General features: G+C 45.3%; 1 protein-coding gene across 2 annotated transcripts; it reads left to right on the forward strand.

Annotated features, from left to right (window-relative positions):
• The first annotated feature begins 692 nt into the window (after positions 1 to 692).
• LOC308147751 (transitional endoplasmic reticulum ATPase-like) lies at positions 693 to 10,445 on the forward strand. Of its 2 annotated transcripts, XM_080520081.1 has the most exons (19): positions 720 to 833; positions 901 to 1,047; positions 1,390 to 1,501; positions 2,000 to 2,172; positions 2,522 to 2,664; positions 2,779 to 2,909; positions 3,774 to 3,905; positions 3,985 to 4,087; positions 4,924 to 5,055; positions 5,140 to 5,277; positions 5,353 to 5,465; positions 6,330 to 6,494; positions 6,704 to 6,826; positions 6,901 to 7,113; positions 7,375 to 7,556; positions 7,651 to 7,780; positions 7,884 to 8,042; positions 9,112 to 9,263; positions 9,347 to 10,445. In XM_080520081.1, exons 2-19 carry the CDS (start codon positions 1,031 to 1,033, stop codon positions 9,429 to 9,431), a joined length of 2,403 nt encoding a protein of 800 aa, XP_080376207.1. In that variant the 5' UTR covers positions 720 to 833; positions 901 to 1,030; the 3' UTR covers positions 9,432 to 10,445. The 2 variants fall into 2 exon arrangements, with proteins under 2 accessions (XP_080376206.1, XP_080376207.1); XM_080520080.1 differs by having other exon boundaries at positions 693 to 1,047.
• Positions 10,446 to 14,255: the final 3,810 nt, after the last annotated feature.

Here is a 14,255-nt window from a genome sequence, read left to right on the forward strand (position 1 = left end):
GTCACTCTATTATTGTCAGAAGCTCCGCCCAGCAGAGGAAATACCAACGTTTATCAGCTATTTTCTGGCAGATTGCCTGTTTTAACATTTTACCCTTCAGCCAGTTAGCATAAAAATGTCCCTAGAAGCGACACCTGAGTGTTTTGGAGGTCGACTTTTCATTTCACTCGGACTTTAATGGGTGCATGTTTGCTAATAAATACTGTCTCTTGCAACTATTTCCTTAAATGTGATTTCAGCAACAAGTCTTCCAGAATACAGTTACTTTCCAGATAAACGTAGAAATGTTGTGTGTTTCTCCATTTTTAATGTCTCTGTGCTGCCAAATCACAACTTTTAACATCCAATCCCTACAACTGAACAGAGTTCTCTACTTTACTCACATTGTCCACTACGCTCGTCTCAACCTGGGGGAAGATTTATGTTTACAGTCAGAAGGTCAAAGCAAGAGAAACAATCTGGCCTTAAGAAAAGGCATATCGTGTATCAAGAAATTAGAAATACTGTTTTACTACTTTGGCACTTTTCACTGGTGGAGATAAAACAAGGAATGTATGTGTGAGTGTTTTGCTCAGTGCCTCTCTGGACTTGATGGCTCCTGGCCCTCGCTGTCGGTGAGTGTTGGGGGAGGAGTGAATATTAAACTATATCTGTTCTGGGACTGTCTCCAGCATAAGTGGTGCTGATCTCTGTACATGAGCATGTGCCACCATGATGGAGTTATAATAAGACAGGGAAACAGATGAGCGCAACGCACTGCCTCTGATAAACAGGAGTCCGCAGCTTGGAATATAAAAAGTGGCAGGTTTGAACTTTAAAGCAACAGAAGAAAGGTAAAAAAAAAAAAAAACAATCAAAAAACCTGCATTGTCAAACCTCTGGGCTTCAAAACCTCACCAGGACGGGTCGGACGGACTCGGATGTGAAATCTCTGGTGGTGATGAGACGTGAGGTCGACCTCTGAATCTCTCAGGCTGACGGGAGAAGAAGTGACGACGCCTGAACTCTTGGAAGACCAAAAGGAGCCGTCATGCCAGAAAGCACAGAGTGAGTAGAACTACTGTGTGTGTGTGTGTGTGCGTGTGTGTGTGTGTGTGTGTGTGTGTGCTCATGCATATGCAAACAGTTCTCAGATCATAGTAGTTGCAGTTGTTTGTGTGAAAGCAGTTCATATGATGAATCGGAGCAGATCCATTCTGCAAACGGACGCAAACATTTCAAACCAACGGCTGAGTGAGAACGAGAGACTCTCAACTGTTGGTAGAGTCCAATTGTCGCTGCGTGGAGAGCAACAGACGGTCTAAATACGGCCCGGTGTCACATGGGGAAACTGGAGCTGTGTGTCCAGAGCCTGCGTGTGGCCGTCATAACGTTCCTCTTCTCTGGAAGCCTGAAGGGAGAAGATCTCTCCACCGCCATCCTGAAGCAGAAACACAGACCCAACAGGCTGATCGTGGACGAATCCCTCAACGAGGACAGCAGCATCGTCACCCTGTCACAGGTGTGTGTGTGTGTGTGTGTGTGTGTGTGTGTACAGTTCCTTCCCGTCAGGTTACCAGTGACAGATGCAAGTCAAAGCAACAGAACCATGATGTGTCTCACACATCAGGTCTGTGGAGCAAAACCAGCCTGCAAGATGCTGCAATTCCAGAATATGACTAAGCGAATTGTACATTTTGTAATGTTTTATTAAAGTCTCCTGAAGAGCAGCGGACATAAGATAACACGAGACTGAGGATGAACACAGGAGAATATTTTTGGACGTTTCTCTGTATTTTGCACCAGAAGGTATCATGAAAACTGTCTTTATGTTGAAATTAAAAAAAATTTTAGGGTTATTTTTTTTTTTGGTATAGTTGAGTGAAAACAAAGACTTTTTAAAGTAAAATTTAGCGCCACAATAAAAAAAAAAAAAAAAGTTGAAATTTAAAAAGGTTCTCGTGCCTCTATTTTAGCAGTGAAGATGTAACAGGTCTGAGTGTGACCTGGTCTGTCCCAGAGCAAGACGGAGGAGCTGCAGCTCTTCAGAGGAGACACGGCGGTGCTGAGAGGACGCCAGCGGCGGCAGACGATCTGCATCGTCCTGACCGATGAAACCTGCGGAGACGGAAAGATCCGGATCAACCGCGTGACGCGCAGCAACCTGCGTGTGCGACTCGGAGACATCGTCAGGTAGATCCAGGCATTAGGAAATATCTCATATGATGTCTTTCCTACTTTATACGTTTCCAATTTCAATTCAAACCTCGCTTTTTGTAACAGGTTTCAAAGTTGTAGCAGAAAGTTAATCTGAATAGTATCTACAGTGTAAGTTGACTTGTTGCAGCAGGACATCTAATTCAGAGAAAACCAACACCTTCTTTCTATGTACACTGAAATATTTTAAGCCATTTTTGACTGGAATTCAGTGAAAATGTCACGGTCAAGCTATACTTCAAAACTTACTCAGGTATCTAAAGAATATTTGTGGTTTGTTGCTTCCACCCAATGTGTGCTGTGTTGTGTGTGTGTGTGATCACAGTGTTCACGCCTGTCCTGATATCAAGTATGGGAAGAAGATCCACGTCCTGCCCATTGATGACACCATCCAGGGCCTCACAGGAAACCTTTTTGAGGTTTTCCTCAAGCCCTACTTTCTGGAGGCTTATCGGCCCATCCACAAAGGTGTCTGACCGACATGGAAACAGATCCTGTGATCACAGTCAAACAAACAAACCGAAAACCTCACATGATGAATATTGCTGTAAAGGTAAGACGGGATTTGTTCTGTGCCATCAGGCGATGTTTTCTTGATCAGGGGGAGCATGAGGGCCGTGGAGTTCAAGGTGGTGGAGACGGATCCCAGCCCTCACTGCATCGTGGCCCCAGACACTGTCATCTACTGTGAGGGCGAGCCAATCAAGAGAGAGGTGAGAGAGAGAGAGAGAGAGAGAGAGTGAGAGAGCGAGAGAGCTATCATCATCATATTGGTGCCCCATGTGGGGTCAGTGTTCCCAGAACTATTTGATTTAGCAGAAATATGGATATTCATGCACAAAAACCCACGATAGATCTCACAAATGAATAGATGACTGAATTTACCTGAAATTTCTAACTTTCGAAAAGTGTTCCTCTCTTGGCCCCTGGGGCTCTGTGTCCCTTCTCCTTCTCTGGCGGGGGGGGGGGGGGGGGGGGGGGGGGGGGGGGCTTCTCTTCCTTTTTCCTGTGGTGCCTCCATAAGCTGGGGTGGGGTGGGGGGTGGGGTGGGGGGTTCTTTGGGCTGGTATTGGGTCCCGTCAGGTCTGGTGTGGTGCTGACACATGACACGTTGTAGTAATGAGTATTGTGAGTAATGACACATTTCTTCTCTCCATCCATCATAATCCAATTGAATAATATCTAAAAGTCAGTGTCCTTGTTAGTATTCCAAAGCTTGTAAAGTAACTTTTATGAATGGAAACAAGATTACTTCATGTAGTAACGCTGACACATTCATTCATTCATTCATTGTAACTCAACTCGTCAGACCACAGCTCCAGTTGATCAAAACCTCAGTGGCATTTCCAGAATCAGGACAACCCTTGTTGTAGTACAGAGAAGTAGTTTCCATGTGGAGGGCAGTGGACCTGTGGCTTCAAGTGATGTGAGGAAAACATCAAAGGGTTCGGGTTAGGAAGGCACCGCCAGAGATTCATGCTCAACCTTCACCAAACTAAAAACACTTTTCAGAACACCAGACTAATGCAGTTGTGAGACGACCCATTGTGATGGTGTTGGTTTGCGCCCGGTGCCAGGATGAAGAGGAGACTCTTCATGACATCAGCTACGACGACATCGGAGGCTGCCGGAAGCAGCTGGCGCAGATCAAAGAGATGGTGGAGCTTCCTCTCCGGCACCCCGGACTGTTCAAAGCGATCGGGGTGAAGGTAGGATGCACCCGTCCCCTCATGACGTGGCTTTGTTCCACTGCACCCTGACCTGTTTCCTCCCCCCTCCCTCCCGCAGCCCCCCAGAGGAATCCTCCTGTACGGCCCCGCAGGGACCGGGAAGACCCTGGTGGCCCGAGCCGTCGCCAACGAGACCGGCGCTTTCTTTTTCCTCATTAATGGTGAGACCTTCTTTTATTCGTAGAGCCAGCGAGACCCTCACTGACCGTTCAGAAATAAAGCTAACTATAACTGGTGAATTGATTTATTTTTCTAACACTTCTTAAAGACAATGAATGTTGTATTGTTCTATTTCCCATTTACATGGAACCACATTTGTAAGGAAATTCATGTGTGGGATGAGCAGCAGGTCTGTTGGACAGCCTGTTTCTCTGCCTTTCAAATCCTCCAGTGATTTTGGTTTAATTGCAAGTGGCAGAGAAAAGTGTTTCATGAACCCACATAACCACGTCTGCCCCTCATCCCCCAAATGCACATTAATGCCCAGCAGTAGGATATGCAATAATCAACAGAAAGTAGTACTTAATGGTATGTTTTGTACTTGATTCATTTTAGCAGCTATTAATTCTAGCATATTTTTACTTGTAATTGAATCTCAAACAATGTGACAAAAGAAAAATAGATGCATTATATTTTCCTATTGTTTAGTTTTATTCTGTGTGACTAACAATTTAAAACTTGTACATTTGCATTTTTCTACAGATCTCTTTGTTTAACTTCTCTTATTTACATTGATGTGCGACGTGTGTGGAGGTGGTGAAAAAGTGAAAGACTGGTAATGAAATAGAGACAACCAAGATAATTACTGTGTGACTTCAATTTTTAGTTATGGATTTGGAACATAGATTCAATAAAACACAGACTTTAATAATGATGATGTTGTTCCTATTAAAACTTGATTCTATTGTCTTTCGGTTGCTCACTGATGTCGGGTAAATGAGTTTGGTAGGTCACAGAAGTGTTCTGGAACATAGAAGTGAGCTTGTTGTGCCTCCAGGCCCGGAGATCATGAGCAAACTGGCAGGAGAGTCGGAGAGCAACCTGAGAAAGGCCTTCGAGGAGGCGGAGAACAACGCTCCCGCCATCATCTTCATCGACGAGCTGGACGCCATCGCTCCCAAGAGAGAAAGGTGAAACTGCACTGTCTTTCCTTTTTTTGTCAATATATGCAACAACTTCCATTGTTGTTGTTTTTCCCCCCCCCCACACGTGCAGACTCATGGAGAAGTGGAGCGGCGCATCGTCTCCCAGCTCCTGACCCTGATGGACGGCCTGAAGCAGCGAGCTCATGTGGTCGTCATGGCAGCAACGAACCGGCCCAACAGCGTGGACGCCGCTCTGAGGCGCTTCGGTCAGGACGGCCCTGCTGCTGCTCACACGGCCTGAAACCCACACACTGACAGGGAGCCGCTGTTTCTCTCTCCAGGCAGGTTCGACCGCGAGATCGACATCGGGATCCCAGACTCTACCGGTCGACTGGAGATCCTGCAGATCCACACCAAGAACATGAAACTGGCAGAAGATGTTGACCTGGAGAGGGCGAGTCCCACTAATTAATACTGACACTGAAAACTGCAGTTTTATTCAGAGAATTGGCTTCACAGACACATTTCATCAAGTACACATTAAAAAAACATAAATACTACAAGCAAACATGGTTAGAAGCTAATATGACGTTTCAAAAGCAAATAGAATATTTGTTTTGATGACAAAGCCATAATCCTCAGTTTGTTCTTCGACTGTGAGGATTTTCAGTCTCATCTCTCGTCTTCTGAATCCTCAACTGTAAACTTTAAATATTAAAGGACTTTCAATATGTGAGACACATGAAGATCAGAAAACAAGGAATTGAAAAGATTAATATCAGTTTCATTAAAGGATGGACAGTTCTTACAAAAAGCTTTTGTAAATCAAATCTTGACTCAAGGAAGAAAAAAAAGAAATGTTAAAATCTGAATTTGTATGAGTTATTAAAAATTCACATTTTATCACACACACACACACACACACACACACACACACACACACACACACACACACACACACACACACACACACACACACAGACACACACACACACACACACACACACACCCCCAGGTGAATGGAGACCCAGGCTGTGCCAGACGAGTACCTTGACGTCTCGCTGCATCTTGCCAAGTCTAATTCAAATGATTAACATAGACAGGAAACCATAATTTATCATCAATTTAACACTGGTTAGCAATTTCTTTCAGAAGCAACATCTTGTTACTGTATATAAGTCGAAGCCATAAACTTTAAAAATGTTTTAGCTCAGCTCAATAGTTTCTTTATTTAAAACATTTTTATTCTGAAGAGAAACTAAACATGTTTTGTTGGCATCTATTCCAAAGTTGCATTAAAACAACCAAAACCCATCAGGTTGCCACGGAGACCCACGGCCACGTTGGAGCCGACATGGCGGCTCTGTGCTCTGAAGCCGCTCTACAAGCCATCCGCAAGAAGATGACCCTCATCGATCTGGAGGACGAGACCATCGACGCCGACCTGCTCAACTCCCTGGCCGTTACCATGGACGACTTCCAAGTACGAAACCCTCCCACATACTGCAAACGTTCAGGCGGAATAACTTCGGCTCGTCCAGACCGTGTGTGTGTGTGTGTGTGTGTGTGTGTGTGTGTGTGTTTAGAGTCGGACTGGGAGAACTTCATGATGCTCAGACAAAACATCAATAACAGTTCATGAATGAATATCCATGCGATTCCGCTCCCTGAAGCAATGTTGTCCTCCGTCAGTGGGCGTTGAGCCAGAGCAACCCCTCGGCTCTGAGGGAGACGACGGCGGAGGTTCCTCAGGTCAGCTGGGAGGACGTCGGCGGGCTGGACGAGGTCAAGAGGGAGCTCCAGGAGCTGGTCCAGGTAGAGGAACTTGAGCCTGAAGCCGCTCTGCACACGGCCACGCTCTTTACCAACGCCGCCCTCGCTCTCCTCAGTACCCGGTCGAGTATCCGGACAAGTTCCTGAAGTTTGGCATGACTCCGTCTCGGGGAGTCTTGTTCTATGGTCCCCCCGGCTGTGGGAAAACCCTGCTGGCCAAGGCCATTGCCAACGAGTGCCAGGCCAACTTTGTCTCCATCAAAGGGCCGGAGATGCTCACCATGTGGTTCGGAGAGTCGGAGGCCAACGTCAGAGACGTGTTTGATAAGGTGAGAGTGGAGGAAGTGGAAGAAGCTCAGTGTTGGCCAAGTCACAGTCTGGTCAACGCCTTTAAAATGACAGTACTCCAACAGACACAAAAACTGTCACGAACCGTCAGAACCTCATTCTGTCTCGTTCTTCCTCGTGTCGTCATCAGTCTCTTCCTCCACACAGGTGGACTGACTGAGTGGAGAAAAATGAGAGTGTGAGTCATTCATGAGTTTGGTGTAAAGTTGTTGGTCACTAAAACTAATTCTGTGGTTGGTCAGGCCAGACAGGCAGCTCCCTGTATCCTCTTCTTTGATGAGCTGGACTCCATCGCCAAATCCAGAGGCGGCGGCGGCGGCGGGGACGCAGGCGGCGCCGCTGACAGAGTGATCAACCAGATCCTCACGGAGATGGACGGCATGTCTGACAAGAAGAACGTTTTCATCATCGGTGCCACCAACAGGTGTTCAGCGCTCCCCGTGTCTCTGAACAGCGCCTCGTTTCATTCTGGTCTCGATCATGGAGAATGTTAAGTTGCTGATTTCTCCCCCCGTCAGACCAGACATCATCGACTCGGCCATCCTGCGGCCGGGTCGGCTGGATCAGCTCATCTACATCCCGCTGCCTGACAAACCGTCTCGCAGAGCCATCCTCAACGCCAACCTGCGCAAGTCTCCTGTTGCACGAGTCAGTGGAAGACATGCCTGACCAGCTCTGCACACGTAAAGACAGAACGAGTGTTCAGCCCCAGTTTCTGTCTCTTGTGCTTCGTCTTCTCTTCCGCCTGCAGGACGTGGATCTGGATTACCTGTCTCGCATCACGGAGGGTTTCTCCGGAGCCGACCTGACGGAGATCTGCCAGCGGGCCTGTAAGCTGGCGATCCGCGAAGCCATCGAGGCCGAGATCAAGGCCGAGCGCCAGAGGCAACGCAGACCTGGTATCCCCATGGTCAGCCCCCCCCCCCCACACACACACACACACACACACACACACACACACACACACCAGTAAAACACACAACAGTAAAAGTGCCACGACACAGCAGCAATAAGAAATAATCACATTGGAAATGAACAACCAGCAGGACGTTTGTCTGAAAGTACAAAAGTGCTTTGAGTTGAGTTAGCAGCAGGAAGTCTGTAATAAAGGGGTTATAACAATCCAACTTGGTAGTTTTATTTTGACAGTCACTGTAATAACATACCAACTTGGTGGTTTTATTTTGACAGTCACACTGATGCACCTATCTGCAATCAACTTGGTGGTTTTATTTTGACAGTCACTGTAATAACATACCACCCTGGTGGTTTTATTTTGACAGTCACTGTAAGTGGCTGTCAAAATAAAACCTGTCCACTGGCGTGTGGGTGTTCTCTCATTGTTAATGTGTGTGCCGTCGTTACTAAAACTAACAGCACCAATGAGTGGACCGACATGTAAACTACAGTGTTTTCAGGGTTTCTGTCCTTCACATGCAAACAGACATCGTTTTCAAAACGTTGCCGAGTCGTAAATGAGAATTATTTTCTGAAAGAAAACAAAACATTTTCACTTGAAACGGGGCCAGAGGCTCTCAGGATTTCTTCTCCAACTGCCAAACAAAACCACCGAGACACGTATGTAGATCTGATCTGTTAAACTGCCCCAAGCTTTTATTGTGAAAGATCAGACTCAATATGTTAGTGGCAGGAGTGTCCTACAGCGTTTGCCTTCACTGGGACGTTTTGGTAAATCACAGATCACAGTTGGACCTTTCTCAGAGGCGGTCCAGACCGGAGCTCTGGAGGAAGAGTTGGAACCACAGTTACAAGTATAAAGGAGGATTACTCTTTGTATTCGATACCCAGAATCACATCTCAGTGGGGTGCCAGGCTGCCTGGGCTCCGTACTGAGGGAGTACAGGGCGGCTGTGTGTTTTCTAACTTATGGCTTTTGGACTGGGAACACACACACACACACACACACACACACACACACACACACACACACACAGTGTTGCTCTCTGTTGGGTCTCCAGGACGAGGACTTGGATCCAGTCCCAGAGATCAGGAAGGACCACTTCGAGGAGGCCATGAGATTCGCCCGACGCTCCGTCAGCGACAACGACATCCGCAAATACGAGATGTTTGCTCAGACTCTGCAGCAGAGCCGAGGTTTTGGAAACTTCAGGTACAAACAAAGACTCGCCGTAAACAACGTCAGTCTTGGTCTGCGCTGCAGTCTTCACTTACCTGTGAGGTGTGACTCTGCAGGTTCCCGTCGGCCAGTGGCGGTCAGTCTGGGGACCAGGGGTCTGGAGCCGGGAGGCCGAGGGCCGACGACGACCTCTATCAGTGACCCAAACTCCACAGAGACGTCAATTACTGTGCTGTGTTGTTGTTGTTTTGTTTAGAAGAAGAAGAAATTGAAATGTGTGAATAGGGAAGTTTTTTTTTGAGGTTTCAGTCAAACATCAAGCTTCAAATGATAAAAGTCCTTTCTGGTGTGTGTATGGATGAGTTCAACATGTAATAAGTCTATTTATTTGTCTTCATTTCTAATCACTTTACAAATTATGGAATGCTGAATATTTGGATGCTGTCAGTTTTATTTACAACACAAATCTACATAAAATAACTAATATAAGTTATAGTAAGCAGTTACTATTATATATTGTCAAGTTGTGTTTCCAGTAATCTGTACAAACTTCTCCACTGTTTGGATGGAAAACATTTAGACAAATCAAAGAACTAAAAGCAAATACGTCAACAATAAATGTCCAAATGTGTCAATTGTGTTCCGCTGCTCTGGAAGTGTTTTTGTGTCTGAGAGGTTCTGTGATCGTCTCTGTGGCTGTTTCATATCATTTCTTACTTTTTTCTTCTTTCACTGACGGTGCATCTATCGATGATGGTTTTGTGTTCGTCTGTAAAAAAAGATCTTTTCTCGCAGTTTTAATCTTCAACCTCTTTATTTCTGTGTCGTGTCCATTTGTTTGTTTTTAAAAGATGTTTGTGTCTGAAATCCTAGTCAGTAATAAATTTATAGTTTGACATAAATAAAAAACACCTCTCTCATCATGAATGAATCTCTCTCTCTCTCTCTCTCTCTCTCTCTCTCTCTCTCTCTCTCTCTCTCTATCACTAAAACATGAAGAACAGGCAAAAAGTTAATTTAGGTGTTGATGTTAAAACAACAGCTCCAGATGTTATTTGTTTTCATTGTATTTTAATGAATCTTAACAATGAAAATGATGATTAAGTGATGAATTAACCAGTAATATTCACCATAATGTTTTAATCAGTGTTGCTTTTGTCTGATATTGTCTTACAATGTATTTGTTTTTAACTGACAATAAAGAATTTACCTGAATGTCTTTCTTTTTTTTTTATTACATTTTTTTAAAATGTTTATTTAAAATAACATTATTCTTCACTTAATTTCTTGACATGTAAAGTAGTGAAAAGGTACATTTAACATGACAGTAGTGAAACTCGTTTTGGTTCAGGGTCCATAAACATTCCAGGTTCATCTTGAGCCCGACCAGTGAAATAGTGACTAATACCTTGAAAATCTACACTTATTTGTCGTGACCCAGATTATACATTTTGGAAAAGTCTCGATTTTTCCCAAATCTGAATCATCAGTGCCAGTAAACACTGCTATCTCCACACGAAGCCAAGTTGAATGATGTGAACTACAACCTAGTCTGTTTTTACCAAGTCACCTGACACACAGACATTCTCAGCTCAGTGCTACAGTAAGTCTGCTACTCACAAGGCAAGGTAAGGCAAGGCACGGCAAGGTAAGGGTATTCATATAGTGCCAGTCTGACACAAAGCAATTCACAGTGAATTTTTGGGAAAACAGGTCATACATTAAAACAAGGCAATTCATGAAAAAGTAGTCACTTCTGGGATTAATAAAGCATTTTATTCTATTCTATTCTGCTATTTTTAAGAATGGCTTCAAAGGAGTATAAATAAGAAATAAAGGATTTATAAGATAAAAGTAATAAAATATGCAAAATCTATTGTTTATTGGAAAGCCTGAAGGAAGGACGGAGTTTTATTACCTGGTCTAATAGAAGTGGGCGTGTCGGTGAGGAGAGTCAACATGGACATTTTTTATTTTAATTTTTTATTTTTATTGAACAACATCATTTACAAACTGCAGTGGTGGCTAAGGATGCAATCATCAATCACAAAGAGAACATAGAACAAAGCAGTCAAATGTGTGTAAACAAACTAATACAGGTTAACAATCACAAACATATTAATCTGGGCTTTTACGTTGGAATTAAATCAAGAGAGAAAGAGACACGTTTTATTTATGTCCCCTTCATAGGGGACATACATTTAGGGCCGAGAGCACTTCTTTATAGTCAAAAAGAAAAATGTTGGAAGTCTATGGTAGGACTGAGATTTTTGTGTCAACACCAGGTAGGAAGGTTCTTTCTGAGGAACCTGAAGTTTAATGCCTCGAAATTGAATTGATTTCAAGATGTGTTGGTCAAATGTATCAATAACTTCAATGTTTGGTTTGAATTTTCAATGTTGTTTGGTACAATTGGTTATTTTCGGGCAACATACAATATCTGACAGCAATGAGGTGACAAAGACATCTGAAACGCTGCCAGCCCAACTCCCATAATGCATTGCACCAATCAAATCCGTGATTCTCATAGGCGTTGGAACCGGGGAGCATGTCCTTCCCAATATTGGAGACTTGCGCATTTGTCCTCCACAATAATCATAGAACCGCGGAGGAGAAAAATATTTGATGTTGAAATTTTTTACTTTTGACGATGCAGCGCAGCTTCCTGTCTAAACCCCGCCCCCTCCCTCAGCCGCTCTGAGTGGACAACAGCATTTCAATTACAGGACTTCTATTGAACCAGGTAAATCAATTTGTAGGGAACGCTGCAAATAATATGGTTCATTTTTATTTATATTTATCATGTTGTTCCTTTACATTAATATTTATGAACAAAATGTGTTGAATGAAGTCTTAATCCTGGGACAGTCATTGGTCCTTTAACTGCTAACTTTGTCAGTGTCCCTGAGTATCATCCACAATGGACACAATAGTTTCACATCTTATTTCAGTACAGCACGGAATAAAAGACTGAAACTGCAACAAGAGTTGTTTTTTCTTTAAGAATAATGTCAGTGTGAGTAATGTTATACTTCACAGGGAGAACAACCTCATCACTCCAACATTTATCAACATGTATGACTTTATATTAGATATCAAGTGTAAAATGTGTCATCAGGAGAAGGATAGAACATGGAGGAGTGAAGCAGGTGGAGAGACTGAGGACGCTCAGTTCAGCTCTTAAATTGATCAGTGAAATGTGGATTGGCTCCTAATAGCTTTTAAACATAAATCATTTTATGATGAGATGAAGTGTAATCCATCCAGGGAAGAGACAGGAGAGGAGCTTCAGGGTGTGTGGTGAACTTTGAAAACCATATGATTGATTATAATAGATCCAGAAAGAAGAGCAGGTGAGGACTGATGTCATGTTGATTTTTATTTAAAGATACATTTCCAATAATATTTCTTTATTTCCCAGTACTATAAATATTTGGGTCAGGTTTTTGATTATGTGTCATCAGCAATACTCCACCAGTGTTCGGAATATTTCTATGGTGAGATGCTCCATCATGACCAATGAGGGATCTTCTTCATGATTAGTTTTAAAATGGTTTACATTTATGCTGCACATTAGAAGACATTCTGTTTGTTTAGCAGCAGGAAGGAGGAGGAGGAGGAGAGGATGGCACAGGGCTGGAGGGGAGGTCTTAATAAAGTGATAAAAGTTAATATATATATATATATATATATATATATATATATATATATATATACATATATATATATATATGAGAAGTGACGTTGCCCGGTTTGGCGCAGCCGGGGCCACACCCTGGAGCCAGGCCCGGGGTGGAGGCTCGCACGCGAACGCCTGGTGGCCGCGTTCTTGCCCGCGGGACTCGGCCGGGCTCAGCCCGAAGGGACGACGCGGGCCCCTCCTCCTCATCCTCCTGTGGGCCCACCACCTACAGAGGCTTCCGTAGGGGTCGGGTGCAGTGTGGATTGGGTGGCAGTCGACGGCAGGGGCCTCGACGACCCGATCCCCGGACACAGACTCTCGCTTTTGGAACATGGAACGTGACCTCGCTGGGGGGGAAGGAGCCCGAGCTTGTGAGGGAGGTTGAGAGATACCGTCTAGATATAGTCGGGCTCACCTCCACTCACAGCTTGGACTCTGGAACCCAGCTCCTCGACAGGGGCTGGACACTCCACTTCTCTGGAGTTGCCCACGGTGTAAGGCGGCGGGCTGGAGTGGGCTTGCTTATTGCCCCGCAGCTCAGCCACCATGTGTTGGAGTTCACCCCGGTGAACGAGAGGGTTGCGTCCCTACGCCTTCAAGTAGGGGACAGGTCTCTGACTGTTGTCTCGGCCTATGCACCGAACAGCAGGTCAGAGTACCCAACCTTCTTGGAGTCCCTGGGAGGGGTGCTGGATAGTGCCCCAACTGGGGACTCCATTGTTCTCCTGGGGGACTTCAACGCCCACGTGGGCAATGACAGCGAGACTTGGAAGGGGGTGATTGGGAGGAACAGCCTCCCCGATCTGAACCCGAGTGGTGTTCTGTTATTGGACTTCTGTGCTAGTCACAGTTTGACGATAACGAACACCATGTTCGAGCACATCGGTGCCATGTGCACTTATGGACACCCATAAGTGCACATGGCACCAGGACACCCTAGGCCGGAGGTCAATGATAGACTTTGTGGTCGTGTCATCTGATCTCCGGCCGCGTGTCTTGGACACTCGGGTAAAGAGAGGGGCAGAGCTGTCAACTGATCACCACCTGGTGGTGAGTTGGATGCGCTGGACTGGGAGGAGGCCAGATAGACTCGGCAGGCCCAAACGTGTTGTGAGGGTCTGCTGGGAACACCTGGCCGAGCCCTCCGTCCGCGCAGCCTTCAACTCCCACCTCCGGGAGAGCTTCTCACAGATCCCGAGGGAGGTTGGAGACATTGAGTCCGAGTGGACCATGTTCTCCACTTCCATTGTTGAAGCTGCTGCTCGGAGCTGTGGCCGCAGGGTCTCTGGCGCCTGTCGTGGCGGCAACCCCCGAACCCGGTGGTGGACACCGGAAGTAAGGGA

Source organism: Blennius ocellaris (assembly GCF_963422515.1).
Source record: "Blennius ocellaris genome assembly, chromosome: 3".
Lineage (NCBI taxonomy): Eukaryota > Metazoa > Chordata > Actinopteri > Blenniiformes > Blenniidae > Blennius > Blennius ocellaris.

Excerpts from the sequence above, each read along its gene's own strand:
- LOC308147751 (XM_080520080.1), top strand. Across the intron at positions 7,781-7,883 it reads GCAAGTCTCCTGTTGCACGA|GACGTGGATCTGGATTACCT; the intron begins GTCAGTGGAAGA and ends TTCCGCCTGCAG. Across the intron at positions 8,043-9,111 it reads GCAGACCTGGTATCCCCATG|GACGAGGACTTGGATCCAGT; the intron begins GTCAGCCCCCCC and ends TTGGGTCTCCAG.